Source organism: Heloderma suspectum, chromosome 11, assembly GCF_057233095.1.
Source record: "Heloderma suspectum isolate Gila_16-S chromosome 11, 16-S_ref, whole genome shotgun sequence".
In the NCBI taxonomy this organism is placed as follows: domain Eukaryota; kingdom Metazoa; phylum Chordata; class Lepidosauria; order Squamata; family Helodermatidae; genus Heloderma; species Heloderma suspectum.
This window is the reverse complement of record NC_139468.1, coordinates 2,828,977-2,853,267: the sequence shown is the minus strand read 5'-3', so window position 1 is coordinate 2,853,267 and position 24,291 is coordinate 2,828,977. Positions and strand designations below refer to the sequence as shown.

Here is a 24,291-nt window from a genome sequence, read left to right as displayed (position 1 = left end):
TGCAGTGTGATGAAGTGCAAGATACCTCTGTCATCTAGTAGGTCCATTGCCCAAAGGAACGGGGGGGGGGGAGAGGGGAGGGGACAAAGTCCCTCCGGCTGCAGATACCTCAGAGCTGCATTACCATTTTCCATGGAAAAATGTGGATTCTGCTCAAGCTCGGAACTTAAGCCCATCATGGGGTAAGGGGCGACAGACACAGCCGACGGGCGTGCCACTTCTTTGTCCCACTATAAAGAAGACTGAGCTCTGTGCCCTTCCCAGCTTATGCGTGACCTCTAACACAGACATGCTAGCCCAAAGTCAGCAGCCAAGACCTGACCAGGCTCTGCACTGGATGAGCACAGACATCAAAACAGTGCACTGGTAATATTTTAAGTTGCTTCCCCCTCTTTAGAAATTAAAGACCATGGCTCCCCCACCCCACCCCTACACGCACACACATGCAGTCTTGGACCGGTCTTCAGCCAGTCTTGGCCTACAATCAGGGCTCTAGCTGCATTCAGATGCTCTACCAAAGCAGGAGTTGGAGGATAATGAATGATCCCTGTAGTTCCAACTTCCTCTTGTACGAGGGGCTTAGTTACACCTTGTTTTAACAGTGAATTATGGTTTGATTAAGTCCAAACCAGCACACTGTGATTTGAGCAATCTCCCCAAACCAGGATTGCAAGCCATGGCTTCGAGAGAGTTGACCCATCATTTCTATCTTCTGCGTCAGTTCCTGACTTCAGCAGTCACTGTCACACCCCAATTTCTCATCTGCAAATTGTAGAGTAAAGCTGGGGGTGGTGCTGCCCAGAGATTCTCAATTGGAGCAAGCTAAAAATTTCAAGTGAAGAGAGGGAAGTATACTGAATATCCTTTAATATGTCACATTCAAATTTCTCTTCATGCACAGACACAGAACAGCATAACGGTGACGGGAGTCAAGCACCTTAAAATTTGAGATCTGCTTTGCTTTTCATTCCATGTTCCCATCTCTATACAGTTTGCTTTTACAGAGCAACAGCACTTCATTTGTCATTACTTACTGAGAGATGCTAAACAACTGGTCAAAAACATCCTCTCTTGCCTAACGAATACAGTCTCAACTAATCGAGATGTTTCATTAAAAGCTTGTCAAGAGTGGGGAACATAAAAAGAGCTGTGGCAGTTTGGGGACACAGGTGAGGGGGTTTCACCTGTAACCTCACTTGGTGTCTGGCTGAGACTGGCAAGGACAGAGAGAAGGAGAACCACCAAGTACATTTGGCCAAACAAATGCCCCGCAGTAGGAGCAGCACTTCAGGCCGCTCCTGATAAGGCTTTGAGTATTTTGCAAGTCTCAAAACTGCTGTGGGGTCAGAGTTAGCAAAGCAGGTCAGTTCCCCAGTTCCTCACAGTCCTGCTGGCCTCAGGTTCTCCCCAAGTCTGGTCATCCCAAGCTGTACAGTGAGAAAGTTCTGCTTGCTACCTCCTTGTGAAAGAGGGAAAAGAACTGCTACCTTGTGTGCTAGCCTGGACTTGGAATGCTGAGCAAAATTCTGCTGACACACTGGTTTTTTGACTCCTGCTGGTTTCTCAAAAACATGCCTTTAAAAAGGGATGTTTTCTACAATATCTTTATTATGTATATACAATATAGAGTCTTAGTTTAAGAGTAACTCTTGTGTCCATCTTTAAAAGTCTTCCAGAGACCGCATCGAGAAGGGCACCTCGTCCTTGGCTGATCACATAGAATATGGCTGGCGCTCACACAGCAGCTGCCTGGATTCGCCCAGCAAAAGGGCTGCATGCTCCTTAATGGCACTGGAGTTCAGCTGAGGGATGGTGCTAATCCTCAGGAATTTGCTGCTGGAATACTTCTTCTTGACTGCCTGCCGGGGATTTGAGGGACAAAGTTAGGCTGATTAAAGGCTTCTAGCTTTCTGCAGTAGCTCAGCAGACTTGCTGCTTGCCTTGTTCCTGGGAGGGAAATGTATGCAGCACCCCAGCCCACCTACTTGCAGGTTGACAGCAGCTGCTATCGGCATCCATTGCCTTTGTTTTTACGAAGGGAGAAGGGAAAGAAAAAACTCACCCCACCACCCCCACCTCCTCCTCTTTCTCAGGCCTGAAGAGAGGGCTCTGAACTCTGTTCTTCCTAGCGTCACAAGACAGCCCAGTAAGATAGTGCTGCAAGTATCCCTCACGTGTTAACAGTGAGGGATAAGCAGAAAGGAAGGGCAAGTGGAACGTTCAGACTAGATAGGCTTCATCAGATATTTCGAGCTGAGAGGCTTTCCAGCAATTACAGTGATGCCAAAGACTAGTGAGACACAACCTCCCGCACGCCATGCCCAGCTCAATTTCCACGCATGTTTTGCAGTCCTTCCTTGTGAGCAGCTAATGGCCACACCGCTCACGAAGAGCAAGCAAACGCTTTGGGGAGGGCCGTCGCTCAGCAGCAGAGGCCCCGCTTTGCATGCACAAGGCCCCAGGTTCAATCCCCAGCATCTCCACTGAGGGCGGGAAAAAGCCCCCGTCTAAAACTTGGGAGAGCTGCCGTGGGTCTAGGTAGCGCTGACTGAGAAGGGGGCGACCGTCAGCGTTCCGCTCCCAGGAAGCCTCCAGTTCCCCTCCCCCTTCTCCCAAGCTTACCCAGCGACAGGGCGGCCACAGCGAGCTCCAAGCTCTTCCCAGTCCTCCGAACTCAGAAACCTGGAAGAACTATGTTCCCCAGCCTCCCTTGCGTCTCGGACATGTGCTGGCCCACCACCAGGCCAGGGAGGGCAGGATGGCAGCAACAGCAAACCCCAAGAGAAAAGGCCAGTTGAGCCTAGACTCAAATTCCAAAGGGTCCGGCCTTGCCGCACAGCGGGGCCAGATCTTGAGGAAGGCATGCTCACGGGTCAAACTCCCTCCCTCTGAAGTCTCACACTGTTGCCAAGGGCAGGGTTGCCTTGATCTTTCCTTCTTTTCGTGAGGCCAACAGCCCCATGCAGCAGCCTTCTAAGAGAGCGACACCAAAGGAGCAGCAACCAACACGTGCTGGGGAGGGGCGGATACGTACAACTTGTCTGGTCAGGCTCTTGTTGACCCTCACAACATTCTTGGCGATGTGCTGCATGACACGGCTCATACTCTCCTCCACATATCCCGTGTAATAGCAGAGCTTGAGGTTCTGCAAGAGGGCAGCTGCCGTCAGAACCCTTCTCGGGGCTTGGCAGCAGCCCCCTTGCTGGGCCACCCACCAGTGGCACCCCAGAACCCCAACTAGGCAGGAATTCCTACTGAAGAACGAGAAGGAAACAGCCAATACCTTTCAGGCATTCTGTGTGCCCAAAACAAACACAAAACCTTCATGCAAGTCAGCCTTCCCCAAGCTGGTGCCCTCCAGATGTGTTAGACTACAACTCCCATAATCCACTAACAGCTCTATAAAATAGTTCCTGCTGCTCATCATGCAGAGAGGCAGGGGGCTACTGTTTCATAGAACTGGAGGAGGCTTTGTAGGCCATCTTGTCCAACCCCCTCCCCCTGCTTGATTCAGGAAATCCAGCCCCACTACATCTGTTGCATCAAGCTGAATGAAACAAAAAAAGCCTTGAGACTGGGAAGAGAGCAGGTACAAATGCCCCCCCCCCTTTCTCTGGGGTGGGAGCAAAAGGGTGGGCCGGGGTGTATGAAGCGGACTGTCTCTCCCAGGTCTAATGCAGGCTAATTACTGTAGGAAGAGGCAGGGGGCCACTGTTTCCTAGAAGGGGAGGGGGCTTTGTAAGCCATCTCATCCAACCCCCCACCCGATACAGGAAATCCAGAGCTAAGCATACCCAAGAGATGGCTGTCCAGGGCATTGAAACCCCAATCCAGCCATAGGTACTAGATACTTGATTTAAAGGAAGTAAGGGACTAGTTTCTTGCTTAAAAAAGAAGCGGAAGAGCCTAGGTACAGGGGTCGGGGGGTTGTTGAATCCTGCACTTACCACCAGCCTGTGTTTGCACAGCACAAGCTGGAAACCCACATGGTATCCAAGTTGTTAGGTTTTGCTCTCAGGTCGGATGGAGACAGAGAGCTTTGGAGCCGAGCCACGAAGAGTGGGAGACAAGGAACATGGTTGCTTCCTCTTTGTGGACTCTGCCTCCAGCAAGTTACTTCAGATGATGTGGGCTCCAGAATGCTTTGCATACTTTCCCACAGCCCTGCGTTCAACAAAGACTCACCCATTGGCCTTGTGACAAGACCTTCAGAGACAGGCAGAGCGCCGCAGCTGCGATCTCCGAAGGATTATAATGGACCATCTCGTAATCCACAAGGGTCAATTCCATCAGGTATTTTGCTAGCAGGTACGCTTCAGCAGATGGCTGGCAACACAAGAAGGGATTCCCATGACAGTGTCCTCTAGAGGTCCCTTTTGTGGTAAAGGGCACACAACAGAACCAAGCCTCTATCACAACACCTCTGCTCTGATTGTAGGGTTCCTCAACCTTTGCTTTCAGGGGTCGTGTAACCATGTCTAGAGGAATTTTCCCCAAACTGGTAAAGGTCAAATGTTTTAGATTTCAACTCCCATCAGCCCCAGCCAGCATGGCCAATGGTCAGGAATGTTGGGAGCTGTGGTCCAAAACAAGTGGAGGGCCCCAAGTTGGGGAAGGCTGGACTCATTACTGGGTATGGAATGCAGTCCAAACCAAAACCAGAGGAGAACCACATTTGAGAGTAGGATCTCCCCACCGTCATCCCAAAATTGGGGTCTTCTCCAATGCACAATGTTTGGGTGCCCCTTTTAGAACAGGTTTTTAAGATGCCCCTGCCTGCAACACCCATACCAGATTCCAATCCCAGCCCAAGCTGCTGGCCAATGGACTTACATCAGATACTTTGGCTGCTCTCCGCAGGAAGTGAAGTGGTAATGGGCGGCCCAGGACAAAGTTAAGCTCTTTAAGGATATCCTGCTCCATTGCACGGATCTCAGCAGGCTGGTATGCTCTGTCAGTCATGTAGACAAAGTCCAAAATACTTGGCGCATAGATCTCTTCATATTTTGCAGCCAGGAGCATTGCAGTGACGCCAACCAGCTGGAGCTCCTTACGGGAGACAGGTCGAGCCTAGAGCAGCACACAGAGGTTTGGTCCCATCACACAAACACGTGACCCAGGCTTCTTTCTCACTGCAGTGCAGGAGCCGTTCTCAAGGAACCAATGCAAAGGCTGGTTCCTATGACCAGATGCTTCTCAGAACAGCTGTAGTTATAAGTCTGAGGGCCTGTTTGAGGATCAAGGCAGACAGAGGCTCTCCACCTGCCACCCTCCAAAACCAGCTACTCAACTCCATGGTCTCAGAGGACTGCTTAGACCTTGCCAGACATACAGGGAATACCAACAGTCAGTCCCAGGACACCTTTGTCAAGGCACCGGGCAGAAGCCAGTCAAATGTCAGGGATTCTTATGTCCCACAGAGAGACACTTAAGCCCATGCTTAGGTCTCACAACTAGTCCGCTGTTTCAAAGTCAGCCACCTGCTAGAGCAGAGGTGGGCGACTCCTGGCCCAAGGGCTGCAGGCGCCCTTGGTTACTCTCAAAGTGGCCCTCCGATGCCCCCTTGGCCTCTGCCATACCTTCGGCCAGCAACCGAGCACTTCCCATCACGGTCCGGCCACTTGGCGCAACCATCTTCGAGGGGCCTGTTCGGCTACTTAGACCTTGCCCTCGGGAGGCGTGACACCTCCAGCCCACCTCTTGCTCTTGAGGAACAAGAAGAGCACAAGCACATACGCACTCAGGCACGTCCACAAGCTCGGAAGCCCAACAACACAGTGGGCCATCGAGAGCAGCACAGCACCCCGCTGAACGGCGTGCTGGGTGCCATCCTCTGTGGCTTGGCCTCTGAGCTTGCGCCTGGGCCTGTCCTGTCCTCACTCTGCCATGAGCTGGGCCCAGCTCAGCAAAAGCCCGAGAGGGAGAGGAAGGCAGCTGCTCCTTAAAGGCGAGGCGGCCCTTCACTTCAAGAAAAGGTGGCTCACTCCTGCCCTGGACCTCTCTCGCTGTGCAGGTAGGAACCTCAGCACTGTTCTTGGCTCCCATGGAAGCAGAAGAACAGGTGCTCAAAGCAGGCGTCAGATGGGCAGTTCCCTGTAAGTCCCACAGCTCAGGGCTTAGATGTGCTCTGAACCACATTCAGCTTACTTGCAAGAAGCGATCCATGATGGCAACACACATGTAGAGAGTCTCCTGCAGGAGCTGGAATCTTGCATGCACCTCCACCAGCCAGTCCACCAGAATGGCACGCATGCGCCCACTGAGCTCCGTGCCGTCGAGGTAGGAGGGAGACACGCTCTGCTGCACCTGTTGAAGAGGGCTGGTTTGTTTAAGAGCTTGTCCCGTGTTTGGGGAACAAGCCCGTGAGAAGAGCGGCCAGAGCAGAGGAGCCCTGCTGGTTCAGACCACAGCTCTGCAGCAACAGCCCATATCCAGCAGTGGCCAGACAAAGCCCGCAGGCCAAGCTGTGGAGTGGTGAAGAAGCAGGATTACCTGCCACACATAAATACCTCGAGCTGCCTCAGGTACCAATAGATATCCTTCACATAGCCACTGCACAGCTGGGGATCCTCCCAGTCATCTGTATCAACATCTTCTACATTGCTTCGCAGCATCTCAGAGAAAGCTTGGCACAGGCCCACTTCCATAGAGGCCGAAATGGGATCCTAGTTTTAAAAAAAGGATGACAGCAGGAGTGAAGCCAAGACCCTCAGCATGAGGTTTCAGAGGTCAACCGGTGCCCCTCAAGAAGCTGCAGCATGTACGCACGCGTTTGCTGACCTAGGTCCCTCAAGCGTCTTCCCTGTCTTTCAAGAACCCAACCCTCGCCTTCTTCCAGAGAACAATCTTGCAAGGTAGCCTGTGCTTGCTCAATGACACAAGGTAAACTTCATGACTCAGTGGGGGTGTGAACCTACACGTGTCTTACACCCACTGAGGATGGAAAGCCTGCACACTGGTGTCAAAAGTGTTGTGAAACCTTTGGGATCAAGCATTGAATCTGTTAAGTTTAGATAAATAACATGTGTTTACAAGCACATACTACTGCTACTTGAAAGGTACATCATTGCAACATCATTTTAGTACTCTTATGTTTGCTTTATTTATTTAAAATATTTCTAGGCTCCCTTTCAGGGCAGAAGCCCTCCCCCCGCCCCAAAGCAGCTTACAAATTAAAATTCATCACCACCACCACAAATAATTTGAGAACATGATACAATAATAAGGCAACAAACGTTCATAAAGGGGACAGCAGCAATGAAACCTTACCAAAGACTACAGCGTAATTGCAGCTATAGAATAATAGAGTAGATCAGTCCAATAAAACACAATCAGGTGAAGGCCAGAGAAAACAAGTAGATCTTCTTAAGATCTTTAAACTCCACTTCAACTTGCAGTGGGGAAGGGAGGAGGTTACTCAAAGAGGTGGGCAACTGTGTGTGATGGAAGAAGTCAGAAGAACCTAGGAAAAAGCTGAACTATAGCCAGGCACCCCTGGGGGAGGGGGGCAAATAGAAGAGGACTCCACAGAACAGAGAATGGGCTTACAAAGGCAGAAGCAAATTTACCCCCGGTGCAGACAATGGCCAAAGTTGCAAGTCTTCAGTATTAGATGGTTTCTAGAAATACTTAAATGTACTTAAGTCCCTGTTCTGTTCTCACCGAAAAAAGGCAGGGGGGAGGAGGAAGAAGCAGGAAACAAATACTAGGGAGAAGTATTCACATATAAGCATATCTGAGTAGGCTCTATAAAAGGATTCAAGGCAATCAGACCTATATAATCCCCCTGTCCCCTTCCTGCACCAGGGAGGGAAGCTCCATACCCATAGGAAGGGCTTGATTGAATTTCTCCAACAATAGTGCCCCCCCCCCCCCCGCAACTGCCTTTGAAATAGGGGTGATTCAGAAGCAGTCTGCAATACGGTAAAGGGGTCAAGATTCCCACTGAGCACATAGCTGCCTGGGTTGCTGCCACTGTTGTCGCACCTTCCAACAACCGCTTCAGAATGAGACCTACCAGCTTTGAGAGACTGGCTTCTTTTAATCCAAGACTGGGAAGGGTATGTTTTGCTGCTGCGTTTGTCAATCTGGAAGTGCCTTCAATAGTTACTTGGGAATTCTCTGTTTTCTGCAGAGGGAAGACAGACCGTGAATGAATTACACAGCTCAAGAACCAGCTTTTCTTAGAGCCAAATGCAGAACAGTGTTTACCTTGACTCCCTTGGGTCTTCGGGCTGCTAACTTGTTGCTGATTTCTCCCAATGGGCTCCTTGTCCCATTCAGTTGGCCACAGGACTGGGCATGATCTACTGGCATGCCACTCTTCACATGATTTGTAATCTGCAAGAGATGACTTAATGTAACTCCGCCAACAGGGTGGCCACCACTAGTAAGCTTGTACTTTAGAGTTGCCCACTAATATCCATGCTAAAAGCCCTCAGAATTTTGCAGCATTCACAAAAATCCACAATTTTGCATCACCCACATTCTGCACCCAGAGAAACTGAACTCTGCAATCTGCATGAATTACGCAAAATCAGACATGGCATGTTTTCTCTTGTTTGGACAAAACAGTCCAAAAAAAGTCAGAGTTGTGCAGGGTTAGCCCTGGAAAGGCTCCACAATTAAGCAAGACACTGAAGCATCACCCCAGCTATGGAACTGTTATTAACGGCACACTCCCAGCCAGAAATTTCTGCAGGCATTGCCTGTACACACTTCCAAGTGTATGTTTCCAGCCGTTAAGGGACAGAAGCTTTGATAATAGCAACACCAACAAAACAAAAGACAGTTTTGATGCTGAAGAAAGTGAGTTCTACACCCAGTGCCACATCCTATCAGCCGGCACACATGTGTGCGCGATGGAATCGGGGCATGCACAGACCCTGGATTAAGGATTCCTCTGCAATGCCCCTTCCACCTTCACCCCCCACCCCCGAAATGGGCACAAGCCTTCCTCGCCCATCTTAGGGCAGCAGTTCCGCCACAGCGGTCGCTACGAGGAGGCTGGCACTGCCTTGCCCACAATGTGACACACAGACCCCACGCCTGGGCCTGGTGGACGGGGGTCAAAAGGTGCATGGAGAAAGAACAACGGCACTCCCCATGTGGCCAAGGCTGCTGAAAGGCGCACACATAGCGAATGGCTCTATAGGAAGAGTTGTCTGGGGTAGAGTTGGGGGCTCGCCCCCCAGGATGGTTTTGCACTCCCCACTTCAGAGTGGCAAAGGCAGCGCCCCCGGGTTTGTCTTCCTGTGGGGAAAGAGTCCTGGCGGTGGAGAGACGGCTGGCTTTTTATCTGGCTTCTTTACAAACAGAGAAGAGAAGCGGAAGTCCAGTTTCGCCAACTTGGTGTCCTCAAGATGTGTTGGGCTACAACTCTCACAATCCTCAGCCAGCATCGCCAATGGTCAGGGATTACTTTTACTATTACTACATTTATATTCTGCCTTTTTCTTCTTGCCAGGAGCCCAAAGTGGCTGACATGGCCTTCCTCCTCCTCCCTGTTTCATCCTCACAACAACCCTGTGAGGTAGGCTAGGCTGGGAGTCAGTGTCTGGCCCAGAGTCACCCAGTGAACTGCACAGCCGAGTGGGGGCTAGAACCCCGGTCCCAGCCCAACAGCCCAACCACTACACCACAGTGGCTCGCCCAGGGAGGATGGGGGCTGCAGTCCAACGCGTCTGGAGGGCACCAGGTTGGGGAAGGCCGGCCTGAGCGGAGGCGAGGCGAGCAACACCTGCGCCCCTCGCAGGCACCAGGTCGGCCGCCCTCAGCCCGCCAGAGGCCCCGCGCAGGAGCACAGGCCCGGGAAAGGTTCCTCGGGCGGCCCACGCGCTGGTTGTGTGAACCGGCTCCCGGGCAGCGCAACACCGGCAGAGGCTTCGCGTCCCTCCAGCCACGACACGCGTCGCGGGAAACCATCCACACATTCACTCGCGCGCCGACAAAGGCGGGTGAGCGGCGCATGCGTGCAGGAGCAGGACGCCACACGGCAGCCGGGGCGGGCGGCTCCGGCAGGCCTCCGGCGGCAGGGAGTCCCTCCGGCGGCTCCCCTCTCGCCCAGCCCGCGACTCACCAGCCCGTCCCGCAGGCTCGCCATGACCGCGGCCCGCCTCGCCTCAAGTATCCCGGGCCGCCGCCGCGGCCCTCAAAAGGGAGCCCGCCCGCGCCGCCATTGGCCCCCGCGCCGCGCCCGGTCGGCGGCCGCGCCCTCGTCCGCCCCGCGCCGCCCCGCGCCGCCGAGGCCGCTCGGGCCCTCGGCGGCGGGCTCGGCGCCCGGGCGCAGCGTGAGGCGCCCGGGCCGCTGCGCTCTCGCGGGGGCGCGCGCCGCTGCGGGGACGGCGGTCTCTCCGCGGAGCGGGCGCTTCTTCGGGCCCCGCGCCTCGGCTTCGCGCCGCGGGCAGCCGCCCGCACCGTGGGCTGGGCTGGGCTGGGCAGGGGCGCCGCTTCTGGCGCTGGGGGCCGCGGTCCGCCGCGCCTGGCGGGGCAGCTGCGGGAGCGGCGCCCCCGGAGGGGATCTCGGGCCCGCGGCCTTGGCGCGCCAAGCCGGCGCCTGCCCCCGCGGCACGCGGCTTCCCCCGACTGCCTGGCGCGGCCTCGGAGGGCGGCGAGCAGCTGCCGCTGCAGACGCCCGCGCTCGGGGCTGCGCCGGCCCGCGACGCGACGCGACGCCCGCCTTCAGCTCCGCGCGGCAAGTGCGGAGCGCTGGAGAACGCGCCCCATCTCCGCGCGGCAGGGTGGGGCGGCGGGCGCGAAACACCGCTCCGCTGAACGCTGTTGGAAATGCTGAGATCGCCCGAGCTTCTCAGTAGTTCTGTCATTTCCGCACGTCCAGCGGTCATCGACTTTCTTTTTCTTTGAAAGACATTTCCTACCACCGTAAGGACTAGAAACTTTATTTTAAACAATCCCACAGCCGAGACTCCTCACATTTGTTAGCTACAAAATGGGACCTGGAAGGCAAGACTGCCAGACCCGTGCCCAGGAGCGGCAATGCTACAATTCGCTCCACCGAAGCAGAGGGCAGCTGCTACGTCTTCTCCCCAGGTCTCCCACTGGTCCCCTTGCTCACCTGTCTTTCTCTGCCACCCTGCAGACGACAGCAAGGGGTGCATGTGGAGGGGAGGCATGGGCGCTGGAAAAGTTATTTCCAGCCTCAGTGCATTTAAAGTTATGGGCAACATGTGGTAGTTTACTGTTGTCCACAAATGACTAATTTAGTTTTGAGTGTGCATTGGAAAAGTGTCATGTGCATATACATGAGAAAATGCACATTAACCTTGTTTGTAAGATCATCAACCAGAGCTGTGCTGCCAAGCAGTGAGCAGGGGGGTGGACTCTGTGGTCTTATAGGCCCCTTCCAACCCTGCTATTCTATGACTCTGTGATTCAAGCCATCTGACAATTTTTAAAAGGCTTGGAGTTCAGCAACGCAGCTGAAACCTTCTCAAGTACTGTTGCTTCCATGCAGCAGCTCAGATTTTCTTCTCAAATATCCCACGTAAGGATTTAAGTACACATTTCACACCAGTGAATTAATATTTGTTTGAGCAGAAGGGTTTTGTATAACTAGAAGGCCAGAATAAGAAGCAAGAATGCAGATTCAGTCCTTTTTTATTGCGTGTTAAAGAGTTTGACAGTGGAATGTCATATGAAAAGGGCATTTTATGTATACTGTTGCATTATGTTTCAACTCTGAGATGATGCAGAAACCTAAGGCAATAATTCCAGCTAGAAAAGCATATGAAATGGGAGGAAATATTTTTCCAAAAGCCTTGGTTTTATTCTTTTCATATTGCATACCTGGCTGTTAACTTCATAAAACAGGAGCCAGGCTGCAACTCCTCCTGCATTCCCACATGAAAACAATTAAAACCACTCACATCCTCACAGGGAGGAGACCTTGGAGGGAAAACTCTGGCCAGTTTTTCATTTTTTTCATTTTGAGACCAGCCTTCCCCAACCTGGTGCACTCCATATACTTTGGACTACAACTCCCAGTATTTCTGACCATTGACCATGCTGGCAGAGGCTGATGGGAGTTAAAGTCCAAAACACCTGGAGGGCACCAGGCTCAGTAAGGTTGTGTTAGATGCTCCAAGACAGGAATTAGCTATTATTAAAGTCCTAAGGAACATATTCACGAATGGTGTTTCAGCCTCCCACACTGAAGCCAAAAAGGGGTTCAAGTAACCATGAATCAGTTCTGAACAACTGTAGTGGGAGTTGAGTTTTGTGGCCTTAGGAAGTCAATCTAGTCTCCTGCCTGGTAGCATCAACAAGCTGCTCCTTAACAAAATTCTTCATTACATAGTATTGTTTTCCTCTGTGGTGCTACAGGCCTTTATAAAAATTATTGAGCTACATGATGTCAGCTTCCTACCCCATGCTGGAGATCATGTACTGGAAAAATACAGAGTCATTAAACATCGACTGAGAAACACACACAACAGCACTTTTTTGCTCACCCAAACTGAAGTGAGACAATGACATTGTTTAAGGCCACAATCTAAAATGTCACTTAGGACAGGAGAGTTCTTCCTTTGAACAGCTGACCTCTGTCATGGTGCCTCCCCACATACCGTATAAATCAACCTTTGGGACTCCACTCACTTTCAAGTCGAACAGCAAGTCTAAAACTCCACGCCTTGGGCTGACGGAGCTGCTGCACAGTTCTTTGGATTCTGGCTTAGCTTTCTGGTCAATGGGGTTGTTTACACATTTCCACTTGTCTCTACATTAGAATGAAAGCTTGCCTGCCACACCTTTGTACAGGAAACGTGGAGCTTACTTCCATGAACAGAATATTACATGTTCTAAAAAGCCTGACCTAAAAAGGATCACATAGGAGCAGCTTGAGCCATACAGACACCCCAATCAGAGAAGGTCAAAGGGGTGTGCAGACCACAAAAGAACACAGGTCTGTTTTTTCACATTTGACTGACAGCAAACAAAACAAGAACCAGTGAAACTGTTCAGCATTCAGCCAGTTGAAGCAGATGGCTTGTGATGCTACTATAATATTTGGGGGGGGGGGGGGCTGCGAGATGTGTAGAAGCTATACGTCACACACAGTAGATTAGGAAGTTTTGCATAAGCAAACTAAGGTACCTACAAAAACCATTGGGCTTTTTTGTATCAATAGCTGATTAGTGGGAATCTGAGATATGAAAACCTACAACCAAACTAGGAGTAGAGGGCTGGCTCAAGATGGGAAATCCAAGTGACACCCACAGCTTATTTAATATGGGGCACAGCCCACTGAGAAGTTCAGCTGCACACGCTTAATTGAAACGGAGCAACACAAAAGCACTAATGAGGCTTAAGGAGAACTTTTCAGCTATTTTTATTTATTGTCTCATCATACACACACACACACACACACACACACCCCTACATCCAGGGGGGTCAGATCATTCTCCCATCCAACATGCCTTTCATAGGCGGCAGCCTCTGCAAGGCTAGAAGCAGCACAATGGCCTAGTTTTTAAAACAGTTTCAAACTGATTTTTGAGAAACAACACAACAGACAGGTGGATTCAGCTAACTTTATTAACTGTAAAACTAAAATTAAAAAAAACCCCACCCAGATCCCATGACAGAGCAGGGACCCTTAAAAGTTCTATGAAGTCATGGATATTTGCCTTAAGAAATGAATTTCTAAGTACTGATTTAATCTTTGTGGTTGGTTTTTTCTTTTTTCTTTTTTTTTTTTACAAAACCAGTTTGTGCAGATCTTTAGATGAATTTAAGGTAAGACCAAGGAGCAAAAAAACAAAGACAAAAAAACCCTGCCTTTCCCCCGTTTTCCTACAAACGTATTTCATTCAATCTGCATATATCTACAACCCAGCTAGTTGAAATCAAATATTTAGTGTTCATTAGAGCTGTTTCACAGCAGCAAAATATTATGTTAGAGAGATTCAATTGCTAGACATAAGAAAATGGTACATACAATCGGACAGCAGTCTAAATGTTTTTAATATTGACATTCAAATATATCTGCATTGTGCTGAAGATTTAAGAACATAAAAATGTGATCTGAGAAGGATGCTCCAACGATGAGTAAGCCAGTTGAAATCAAGGGATTTGAAGGTTATGTTCCCAGCAAATGCGGATGGCGCGACTTGGAACGGGCAGCGCTTGCCGTGCTCTTGCGCAGCCCCTGTTCATTTTAACGGGGCTTGTGCAGGAAAAGCGCTCGGCGTTTCTGCCCAACACAAGTATACAGCAGCTTTTTTTTTCCTAATTAAGGAATGTCTTAAAAACACAATAATATCCTTTTTTAAAAAGTTGATCTTTATACATTTAAAACTAAAATACTTGATTAAATTAAGGACTCTGAGGTTAGTAATGAGTGAAATCATACTCTGAAAAGCTTGACTCTATGTAAAAAATAAAAACAAACCAAAAAAAGACCACACAATTCTACTTTCTAAAGCAGATAATCTTGCCTGCAAGTTTGGGGAGGTCACTAAGCCCATAACATGTGCAAAGAAATGCAATACAAGGAACCATGCAAAAAGTACAGGAAAACGTGTTTAGAGTGGGGGAAATCGTAAGGTCTAAACAAAACCAAAAAAGAGCTTTATAAATACACTGAACTGTAGGGTTAGCATTAAGTATACCACAGAGCAGACAAACGGCACTCTAGCAGGTTCAAATGCTTCCAACATCTGCACAGGTAAGTCATGCCATCTTTGGTTGACTGCAGTACCAGGAAGGATGGGCGTGAAGGAGGAAAGCAAGAGGTTTTAGGCAAAAGGGTGTCAACTCTCACTTGGCAGCTGAGCCTCAATGTCCACTCTGCAAATGGGGCACTTCTTGTTTGTGATCAACCACTGATCTACGCATACTTGGTGGAAGAGATGCATACATGGAAGGCGCCTATGAACAAGAAAAATGGGGGGGAAAGACAGGTCAGTAGTTCACAGACAAGTGAGGCTGACTGAAAACAGATGTGCATCATTAAAAAAAAAAAGTGGGTCTCCTTTTTTTTAATCTCTCACTGCATATCCCATGTTAACAAACACATTAAGGGAGGTGTCTCAATAGGGCTGTGGCATGTCCCCCTAGAGTGACGGGCTCTGCGGCACAAGGTCGACATGGTGCAAATTAAGTTTGTGTATCGTCATGCCTATTCCCCTTCCAAGACACAGCTGGACCGCATGGGTTGTGCTTACAGGGTCAGCAATTGGTATCCACATGAATATGGTAGGAAGCAATGCACAGGGACAGAGTCCAGCTACAGGAACTTCTGCCCTTCCCTGCAACCCTCTCATTTCAGAGCCTTTACTAGGCCTTGCAAGCATCTCTCTGCAATCATGAAGGTCAGAAGCTTTTAAAAAGAGAACAGGAAAGAAAGGTTGAAATTCTCTCAATACAGTGTGGTGATCTTGCAGATCCACTGAACACTTAACATCAAAAATACACGAAATTAGACAGTTTTAGATGTTGGTGAAACTGGCCTGAGGACTGGCCTCAGGACTTAATGGTGCAGAAGTCTCACCAGAAGGGCAGAATGTCTCTGACAGAAGGGAGAGCCACAGTTGCTCATCAACAGCAGAAGTTTGCAATCTAGAAGGTCGTCAAAGGCATGGCTGAGATAGTACCACCCCGTATCTGTGGTAACATTTAAATGTTCCTCATCAATTGCTCACAGCAGGCACCCTCTAGTACTGGCACATTCCTGGCAGTACTGGCACACATCCGCTCCAAACAGTTGGAACGGCACATGGGGAAAGGAGCCTTTAAAAACTGCCGATGCCATGTGGAGCACCACCACAGGGAAGAAGCTTTAGGCAGCACACAGCAGGATGGCAGCAACATCTAGGTCGGCCCTTACTCTGCTTAGGGACTGCAGGCTCCTGCTGTTGATCAAGATTACCCAATCTGGTCCTATAAATGTCAATGGGGAAAATATTACAGTCATGTTAACTCATCATGTTAACAGTATTTTCTGATGACAGTTCGTTGCAGCACTTGATATGTATTGGCAACAACAGAAAGGGGCTGCACCTATCTGAATTTCCAAACACATCTGGCCAATTTCAGTATTATGCAGAACATTCTTTAAAATGGTTGTGTTACTGTCTGCACCCAGTTCAGGGCATTAGCCCTGCATCACGAGCAATTGGATTCTTTTTTTATTTATTTACCTGACATCTTCACCTTCCTCTAATATAGATAAACAAATGGTACACTTTTCCTCTGTATCTTCCTCAGTTCCTTCCTCCCCATCTTGTTTGCAGTGCAGTTTCCTCTGTGAGAACCAATCAGTTGTTACCTTATTAGCAGAGATGACATTATTGGCAAACTGAATAAGATCTGTTTTATACACAAAATTGCTTCTTTTATAACAACCAAAAGTAACAATGACATTTAAAGTACACCCCCCACCCTACCCCTACGGAAGTTTAACAAAATGCAACCATTAGGCTAATCAGACCTTATCCTGTGGACCCCTGAATTCTCAGCCTCCCCACAACCATTTAACAACCTATTAAACTCTGTACATGAATTTGCAGCAACCTCAAAACGTAACATTTAGGAAGCAGGTTAAAAAGCCAGAAATTAAAGGAAAACAGGCCAGGAGGACAGCACACCTGAGAACTAAACTAAGCAGAACAAACAGGTTTGAGCCTCAAGTCCTAAAATATGCACTGGCATACCATCCTGGAACAATAGCCCAAGAAGGCGGGGACAACATCATGTTTTACTCACTTTATTTATTTATTTATTTATTGCATTTATATCCTGCCTTTTTTCCTCCCAGGAACTCAAGGCAGCGTACATGATCCTCCTCCTTCCTCCATTTTATCCTCACAACAACAACCCTGTGAGGTGGGTTGGGCTGAGAGTCTGTGACTGGCCCAAAGTCACCCAGTGAGCTTCCATGGCCGAGTGGGGACTAGAACCCGGATCTCCCGATTCCCAGTCCAGCACTCTAGCCACTACACCACACTGGCTCATGTGGTGTACTCATGTGGTGAAATGGATAAAGCTGACCTTCGCTTAGTAAGTTCAGGTTGCTGCTCAGACATAAACTTTCTATGTGGCCATAGAGGTGTCTCATCCCTGGCTCAGTCTGTCATCTGTAGCCCTATTCGTGCAGAGTAGGACTCAGTTGATAAGTTTGCTGAGAAGCTAAGAATTACTGCAACTCGCTTTTGCAAGCTACATGAACAGCAGGCCCCCATGTTCTGTCTGTTTTTGTGACTGTACCACTTGTGTGGGTGATCAAATGTCTGAATGCTCCCCAAACTCCCAGCACCCTCCAAGCCAGCATTTGGGGAAGAAGCTAAATTAGAATCTTTCCACTGGTGAAAGTTGCAGAAGCAGCAACACATGTGGCCTGAAGCGGTAAACAGACTGGAGAATGCTGACGGTAAAGCTCGCAATCATGAGTTTCTCATCACCTTTCATCCTTGCCAGAGCCATAAGAACTTGTCTCAGTCACGCAATTCCTAACAATTCAAATCTTTTAAATGAAAAATATAATCCGCTAGAACGGAAGCTTTGGTTAAGATTTGCCATTTCACTTCCTTATGGGTGAGTATTCAGTGGCAGACATAGGGCAGTTGTACCTACAGAACATCTCTTGTTATGTGAAACCAATATCTGCTATTCTAAGTATTGAGAATGTTATTCAGTATGTATCCTTCCCGTCACCCCCACCCCGCTCCTCCTAATAAGGAAAGTTATTAAAAAATGTTCAAGCACCTCTGAGAACGACTCACCTTTTTGTATTTGTGTGGATATGTGCACCTTTCAATTGTTCCTTGGGAAGCTCCGCGATTCACATTTCCTAGACGTTCTTCCAGATGAATTAATTCCTGTAATCCAGGAGGAACCAGCAGAATTTAGTATTTTGGCGCTCACTAAAAATGGCAACATTTAAGTAGTCTCTCCTACTGAATTCACATGCAATTTATTTGAAAAGTAGTATGTTAATAGTTCTCCATTTCTGATCTCTTCCAATATGACAGTGGCCTTGCCCGTGAAAATTTATCATGGCTCCTCTGGCTGCCATCGGCTTACCTGCTCTGATGTCATAAAGAGGTTCGGCAAAGGCCAGTATAGTGCTTAAGGGGGCTCCTGAGACCTTAGAGAACTCCGAGGTCTGTGAGCAACCTCCATGAAACGAATCCTCCTCATTCCCCTTGTCAGGGCTCCATGGGTGTTTGAAGGACACCTAGTTGGTGCAGTTCAGTCAAGTTCACCTTGTTGGTGAGTAGCCAGATTGACACTTCTGCTTATGAATGGGATGGTTTGATGCATGCTTATTAAAAGTAACATGATTATAACTGCACTGAGAAGGCTGCACTTCCTGATCATACTTTATGGACGGACACCAAGGGAGAGGATGGCTTTTGATTGAAACACAGTGACCGATCTTAGTCCCCAGGAAAACAGCCTATTCGAAAATCCTTCCTATACAATGAACTAGCACATTAAGAGTTCATTAACTCTCTGCATCTGATACCTTAATTTCTCTCCTCCACATAACAAACTGCAGCTGTCCGAGTGGCCCGGTTTCACTTTGGTAAGAGGAGCTCAACAATTTAGCACCAACTGTCTCCTTCTCCAAGCCATCTCAAGCAGTACTGCGTATTGTCAGCATACATATTTCTCGCAGTACATCGTCCTTTAACTGCCACCTACTGTTGCATAATCCAGAAAAGAGCTGCCCTAGATTTTAGCACCTACCCTGTCCCCATGGCACAATAAAGGCCAGAGGTCATAATAAAAAATAAAATTAAAAGAATCCAATTAGTTTGACATTTAATTCTGCAACGTGCCCCTCCCCCTTATTCCCTCAAGCAAAGATTCTGCCACGTAGCCAGGTTTATTCTATTACAAACCTCAAAATTGCCCCTGAAAGGGCCTCTGAATGAAGTTCCATCCAATCCCGATGAAATGTAACGGATGTGAGGGTAGCCCGCCATGTCAGGAACCTATTCAAATAGCAGAATGGAGTTAAGTCTAATTGCAGAACAGCTTGGAGTATTTTACTGTTCATGTTGCAAAAATACAGAGTCCTATTGCTTCGGCCCTCATCACCAATTGTCACCAACAGACAGAACTCTGGTAGGTGGTGACCCTGCCTTTCCCTCTCTATGCTTCCTTATTGCAATGGCTCCTAACCAAAAACGAATTGCAGGAAGGAGAGCGGTTACTCTGTTTGAAATTGGTCCAGGAGACAACCAGTTCTCACCCAGGCAAGACATCAGTAGTGAAATATTCCAGAAATACATACTCACACACACACTATATGAAGTCTAACATGATGATTATAAAGCTCATAATCTAAGAATGAATCAAGGGAGTTCCTTCCATAGTGATGGGCAATTTCTCTACTCTTAGCTAACCAGCCTCACATATTTCAGCATAATTTCAAATATATAAATTGAAATACAAGCAGCTAAAGCTGAAGTTTAAGGTGTTCTAAAAATGTGCCAGGGACTGTTCCAATATTGATAACAATGCCAAAAATAAACTTCAAGTTCAACTGATTGTTGTGCATGCTTTGCCAAACACATCCTCCCCACATTTCTCTCTCTGTCTACACACACACACACACACACACACACACACACCATGAAAAAGGCCAATACCTTTTTATGGAAAGGAGAGAGAAAACAACAAAGTCAAAATCGAGGAAAGCAAGCATCCTGAATATGGCTGCACATAAAACTAAATTTTATCCTTTAAAACCAGTCAGAATGCAGCAAACAACACCACGTCCAGGTTAGCAGACCTAGCACTTTGCAACATTACTAGCATCATCTCCAGAATCTTGTGCCTCTGAATGTCGAAGGCAAAACCACATGCAACAGGGATCTTAAGCTGAGTGGGCCCACCAAGAGAAGAAGCTAACAGGTCCTCCTACATCCCATCCTGCCTCAAAGTACTCTAGATTGAGAGCAGCTTCCACTATGACCAGAAAACCACACCTGTGTTTGAGGCAGCAGATGAATTCCATATTCTGCACTTTAATTCTTGCTGTGTTCAAGCAATTTATTCAGCCATCTACTCTGAAATCAGTTGTAAGCTGCCTTGGAAACAGTTTGATAGAAAAGTAAGGAATAAATCTTTTAAATAACTCAGTGCTCAAAAGAAGAAGATGTTCTACCTGGAATTAATCTAGGAGTTAAATAATGGCAAAGATGGCGACTTCCCACCTGGCTGACCAGCTACAGGATTGCTCATGTGCTCTTCAGAGTGACCACAGAAACTAGGGCTTCAGCTATCACTCACAAATCCAGAGACCAAAACACATCATAACCAGCGAAAGCCTGGGCTACACTCTAGTCACAACCCATTCTTTAGATTCAACAAAGCCACCATGTCTTAGCCATGAATAAAGGTTGCCACAGCTTGTGTCAATCCCCAACTGGTCCCACGTCTCTTAATTCCCCAACAGCAATTTGATAGCCATTTCAGTTAAATTAAGTACCTTTGGCATACAACATCTTTCAAAAGATGCTACAAGCTGCAAAATGTCAAAGATGTCCATTTATAAACTACTTGCAATTATGCTACACAACAGTACAAACAACACTCTCTGCCAAAGCAACTCACAATCTGCTTGCTATGGTCTTAACTAGTACGTGAAGAGAAAAGTCAGTGACATTTGTGTCCTCATGAACTGTGATTGCAGAACAGCAATATGTGTATGGAATTTTCACATTTTTCCTATCTAGCTCAGGAGCCTAAGCCCTCAAGTCATGTCATAAGAAAGAGTTCTCCAGCTACCAAGGTCGGTAAGAACTGCCAGAATATATCAGTAGCAGTCTTTTCCTTTTGCATAAGCTGCCTTCATATTTCCAAAATAGCGCTCTGAAATCAAAGGGAATGAAACTTGCTCCAAAACCTGGGACAGATGGAGGTTTTTCGCGGTCAATCTCAGATTGTGCCAAACTCCACACATACCTGCCTATATGTAGTTAAGAAGCAGCGGTGGCGAATGACTGCCCTCGCTTGCAACACAGCCTTTCCTTGAATCTCAAAACCTTCTCCTGCCATGATCACCACCAGGTACAATCCTAGTCTTTGTATTAAAAGGGAAAAATAATTCCAAAACCACTTCTACAGAATCAGTAACAGAATGACCTGGAAGATAATCACAATGAACTTTCTCATACTAATCAAGGGGTAACCCAGCCATCCAAAGCTAGTTATTGAAATAAGCCCCCAAACCAAAAAATCAGATGCAGAGGGTCAATGCACTGCTGGATAATTTAAGTTGGGTATTTCCTTATTTCAAGTCTGAAATGTGTCTGTCTTAAACCCAGTAAACGTCCCTGCTAACTTTCTGTTAGAATGTCCATTGTGTTTTGCAAAATCTTAACACAGATAAAAATTTGTAAGTAACAAAAAGTTAAAGCAGGCACAATTCGCTAGAGGCTCTCCAATATAACCCCCACTCTTTGGAAAAGGGAGCTTCTGTATGCAGTGTCCCCAGGAGATGTTGCACAGCATCATCAGGAAATGACAAATACCGGCAGCCCTTGCACAGTTGTTCTTCTTACCATCAAAGGAAGAGCACCGATTTGCAAATGGTGAAGTCGAGGAGGTGTGTGATAGTGAGCCAAGTGAGGGTGTAACGGGCCTGGTGGGTAGGTAGCTGCTGTCACTCCTGCTTCGATTCCCAGTTCCCTATCAGGGGAGCAGAAAGTTCACTTTTAGTCAGGCTTGTTCTCATCGTGAAGTCAGCACCACACTCACCATTCAGGGGGTGACGTTCTCTTCCAGCAGCAAGGATTACGATTTGTGCAGGATTTTGGAACCATATAAACACTAGCCCTAAAAAGATCTACACGGTTACTCATTTGTTTCAGGGCCCAATTTAAAGTGACAGTTTTGTACCCGCAAATTTATATTTTATTTATTTAAAGAACTTCTAGGCTGCCTTTCAGGGCAGGAGCCCTCCCAGCACTACACAAAGTAGGTTTTGCCTCTCTGAAGGAATACATCCTCTAATTCATTCTCCCTTAATCACTAAGATTGTCAGAGATATCTCTCCTGAGTGTCCCTGCCATTTGAAATATGGAGGGTGATCATAACATCCAGAGTATTTTTGGTGGTGGCAACCTGGCCATAGAACTGGTGAAAACCTACTGCAAAGAGCTTCTAACTGAGTTAGGGTTTCAGCTGCAGTCTTTGTCTTACACAAAAAACAATGAGGAAAAGGTATTTTATTGTGAAGCTCTGAGTGCACTGTGCTGGGGAATACTAAAAATTTAGTACTCTAACAAAAGTTAAAAAAAAAACTGGCTTTCTTCTACTATAAGCTATTTTTTGTTTGTTTTTAAGCTAAAGCACATATCCCATATAACACAAGGGGCCAAACAGCCGAAGAGAAGTGGGAAGGCCTGCATTATAGCACAGGGACAGGACTATGCTCCTACATGCTATTCGGCAGATGAGAGACACAATCGCTCCATGGTCAGAGGCCTGGCCAGGTTCCATACTGCACACTAGAACAGCACTCCTCACACCTCCACTTTGAACTTGATTTACAACACACTTGCCCCAAATATCATTCGCTACCACTATATGCCAAAATCACCCGAGTGTGTGACAGGCTAAAACTCTTAAAGGCATAGCCTGCCTCACAGAGCTGATGTGAGGGCAAAATGAGAAACTCCACACAGCTCCTTGAAGAAAAGGCAGGGCACAAATGCAAGAGATTTTTTTTTAAACCCTGCTATTTAAGGATGATCTAAAAAAACTACTTCAAAGAAGCAAGCAAACAAAACATATTGCATTTGTCAACGGATACTTTGCTATGATTTCTTCCAAGGCCTTGGCAAAGGCTTTTAGACACTTTTTGCTAATCTGAGGCAGGAGAAGACAAGCTTTACTAACCAGGCAGACCTCTCTGGCGCTTGTCGTGGATGTGACGACATCGTCTGTGGTACATGGATGTGATGCCCGTGGCCATAGTTGGGATGCATTCGGTGAGGATGTGGCGGAGGCCGCTCATGTGCTCGCCTGTGAGTGAGCAGGGGAGGGGAGAAAGAATGTCGCAGCATGCTTACAAATGCAAGAACTTCTCTTCTGGTACTGGCAAACCTTCCTTTGTGTATTACTTTACACTGGAATTTAAGGGCCTGTGAATGAGAGGGTTCCTGACTTCTCTTCTCCCACGCTTGCACAGCCTGTCTGCCTCTCATTTGCACATACACCTCACATCTCTATGCCTCAACCAATGTCCAGTCAGGTGCATACATACATGGAGGAGAGGATAGTTAGGGGACAAGACACTTGTTGCTGGCAAAAATGAGAAAGAGTAAGACTGTATAGAATCTTTGTTCCAGTGCTAAAAATATACATTTAGCACTTTCCTAAAACATATATAGCTTTTGTTGCAGGTTTATTAAACTTGGAGACCCAATTTGGTCTTTGGTGAATCAAGAAAAAAACAAGACTGATGCGAACTTTTGGTTCCTGAAGTTTTTTTTCAAAATACCAACGGACAAGCAGTTTTAAATCGCTTTCCTTTTCAAAATCCAAAAACTGGACTGTCGAGCTAACACAGATATTCAAAAGGGCAGAGGCTGACATGGTAATGAAGAGCAGACCACTGCAGCTAAGTATTCAGGGGCAAGTGACAGAAAGGTCCTACGCTTAACAAGATTTTGTCCACAGAAAAAAACAGTTATCCAGCCACCTTCCATGCCACGTAATATGAAGAGATGCTAAAGACGAAGACCCAGGGAGCTGGATGCACAAGCTGCTCTTCACACTGCTGAAACAGGCTTGTTAGCCCTCCCAGGCTCCCCGCACCCAATCATTCCCTCTTAACCTCAGAGCCAGAGGTTAAGAGCCAGTTGTATGGCATAGTGGGTATAGCATCCTTCCCCAACTTGGCCCTGCTGGCCAGGAAATGGGAGCTGCAGTCCAACACATCTGGAGGGCACCAGGCTGGACGACACTGTCAGGCTAGGAACGAGGAAACCCGGGTTCAAATCCCAGCCCAACCATGAAGCTTGCTGAATGCCCTTGGGCTTACCCTCCCTTACAGGGCTGTTGTGAAGAAAAATGGGTGGAGAGAAGACTATGTGCACCACCGTGAGTTCCTGAAAGGCAGGGTGGCACAAACGTGGAACAAGTAGTGAATTAAACTCTGCTATTGCTCAGAGGCAGACTTACAGCTACCTAGTTACCTCCTGGTAATTGTAGCTGGAGGGGGCGGGGGGGAGAGTAGAAGATAGGTGTTACTAAGCAAAACAACTTTTCTGATGAAGCAGGGTGGGCAGAAAGAGATCTGCCACCCCTGTG

General features: G+C 47.9%; 2 protein-coding genes across 16 annotated transcripts in view; both read right to left on the bottom strand.

Moving 5' to 3' along the window:
* Positions 1 to 842: 842 nt before the first annotated feature.
* Positions 843 to 10,688, bottom strand: CCNB2 (cyclin B2). 3 transcript variants are annotated; one of them, XM_084816625.1, is made up of 10 exons: positions 10,481 to 10,688; positions 10,079 to 10,115; positions 8,212 to 8,340; positions 8,018 to 8,128; positions 6,510 to 6,665; positions 6,148 to 6,306; positions 4,834 to 5,070; positions 4,186 to 4,326; positions 3,035 to 3,145; positions 843 to 1,859 (listed from the first exon to the last, which is right to left on the bottom strand). In XM_084816625.1, exons 2-10 carry the CDS (start codon positions 10,100 to 10,102, stop codon positions 1,713 to 1,715), a joined length of 1,215 nt encoding a protein of 404 aa, XP_084672751.1. In that variant the 5' UTR covers positions 10,103 to 10,115; positions 10,481 to 10,688; the 3' UTR covers positions 843 to 1,712. The 3 variants fall into 3 exon arrangements, with proteins under 3 accessions (XP_084672751.1, XP_084672750.1, XP_084672752.1); XM_084816624.1 differs by lacking the exon at positions 10,481 to 10,688 and having other exon boundaries at positions 10,079 to 10,193; XM_084816626.1 differs by lacking the exons at positions 3,035 to 3,145; positions 10,481 to 10,688 and having other exon boundaries at positions 852 to 1,859; positions 10,079 to 10,193.
* Positions 10,689 to 13,673: 2,985 nt separating this feature from the next.
* The window catches only part of RNF111 (ring finger protein 111), a 49,492-nt gene continuing 38,874 nt past the window's right edge, over positions 13,674 to 24,291 (bottom strand). For 9 of the 13 annotated variants that reach the window (XM_084816617.1, XM_084816610.1, XM_084816618.1 and 6 more), the window contains 6 exons: positions 22,876 to 23,001; positions 21,537 to 21,663; positions 18,867 to 18,959; positions 17,742 to 17,837; positions 16,161 to 16,288; positions 13,674 to 14,889 (listed from right to left, as the gene is read on the bottom strand). In XM_084816617.1, the coding sequence (XP_084672743.1) occupies positions 14,772 to 14,889; positions 16,161 to 16,288; positions 17,742 to 17,837; positions 18,867 to 18,959; positions 21,537 to 21,663; positions 22,876 to 23,001 (688 nt within the window). In that variant the 3' untranslated portion in view covers positions 13,674 to 14,771. The remainder of the gene's footprint in view (positions 14,890 to 16,160; positions 16,289 to 17,741; positions 17,838 to 18,866; positions 18,960 to 21,536; positions 21,664 to 22,875; positions 23,002 to 24,291) is intronic. The other 4 variants (XM_084816614.1, XM_084816615.1, XM_084816611.1 and 1 more) reach the window with 1 other exon arrangement.

Bases quoted from the DNA above. Each gene is read 5' to 3' on its own strand.
- CCNB2 (XM_084816625.1), bottom strand. From the start codon at position 10,102: ATGGCGAGCCTGCGGGACGGGCTG. The intron at 8,129-8,211 runs GTAAACACTGTT...TTCCCTCTGCAG, and splicing joins GAAGACCCAAGGGAGTCAAG to AAAACAGAGAATTCCCAAGT. The intron at 4,327-4,833 runs GTAAGTCCATTG...TTGTGTTGCCAG, and splicing joins GAGCAGCCAAAGTATCTGAT to CCATCTGCTGAAGCGTACCT.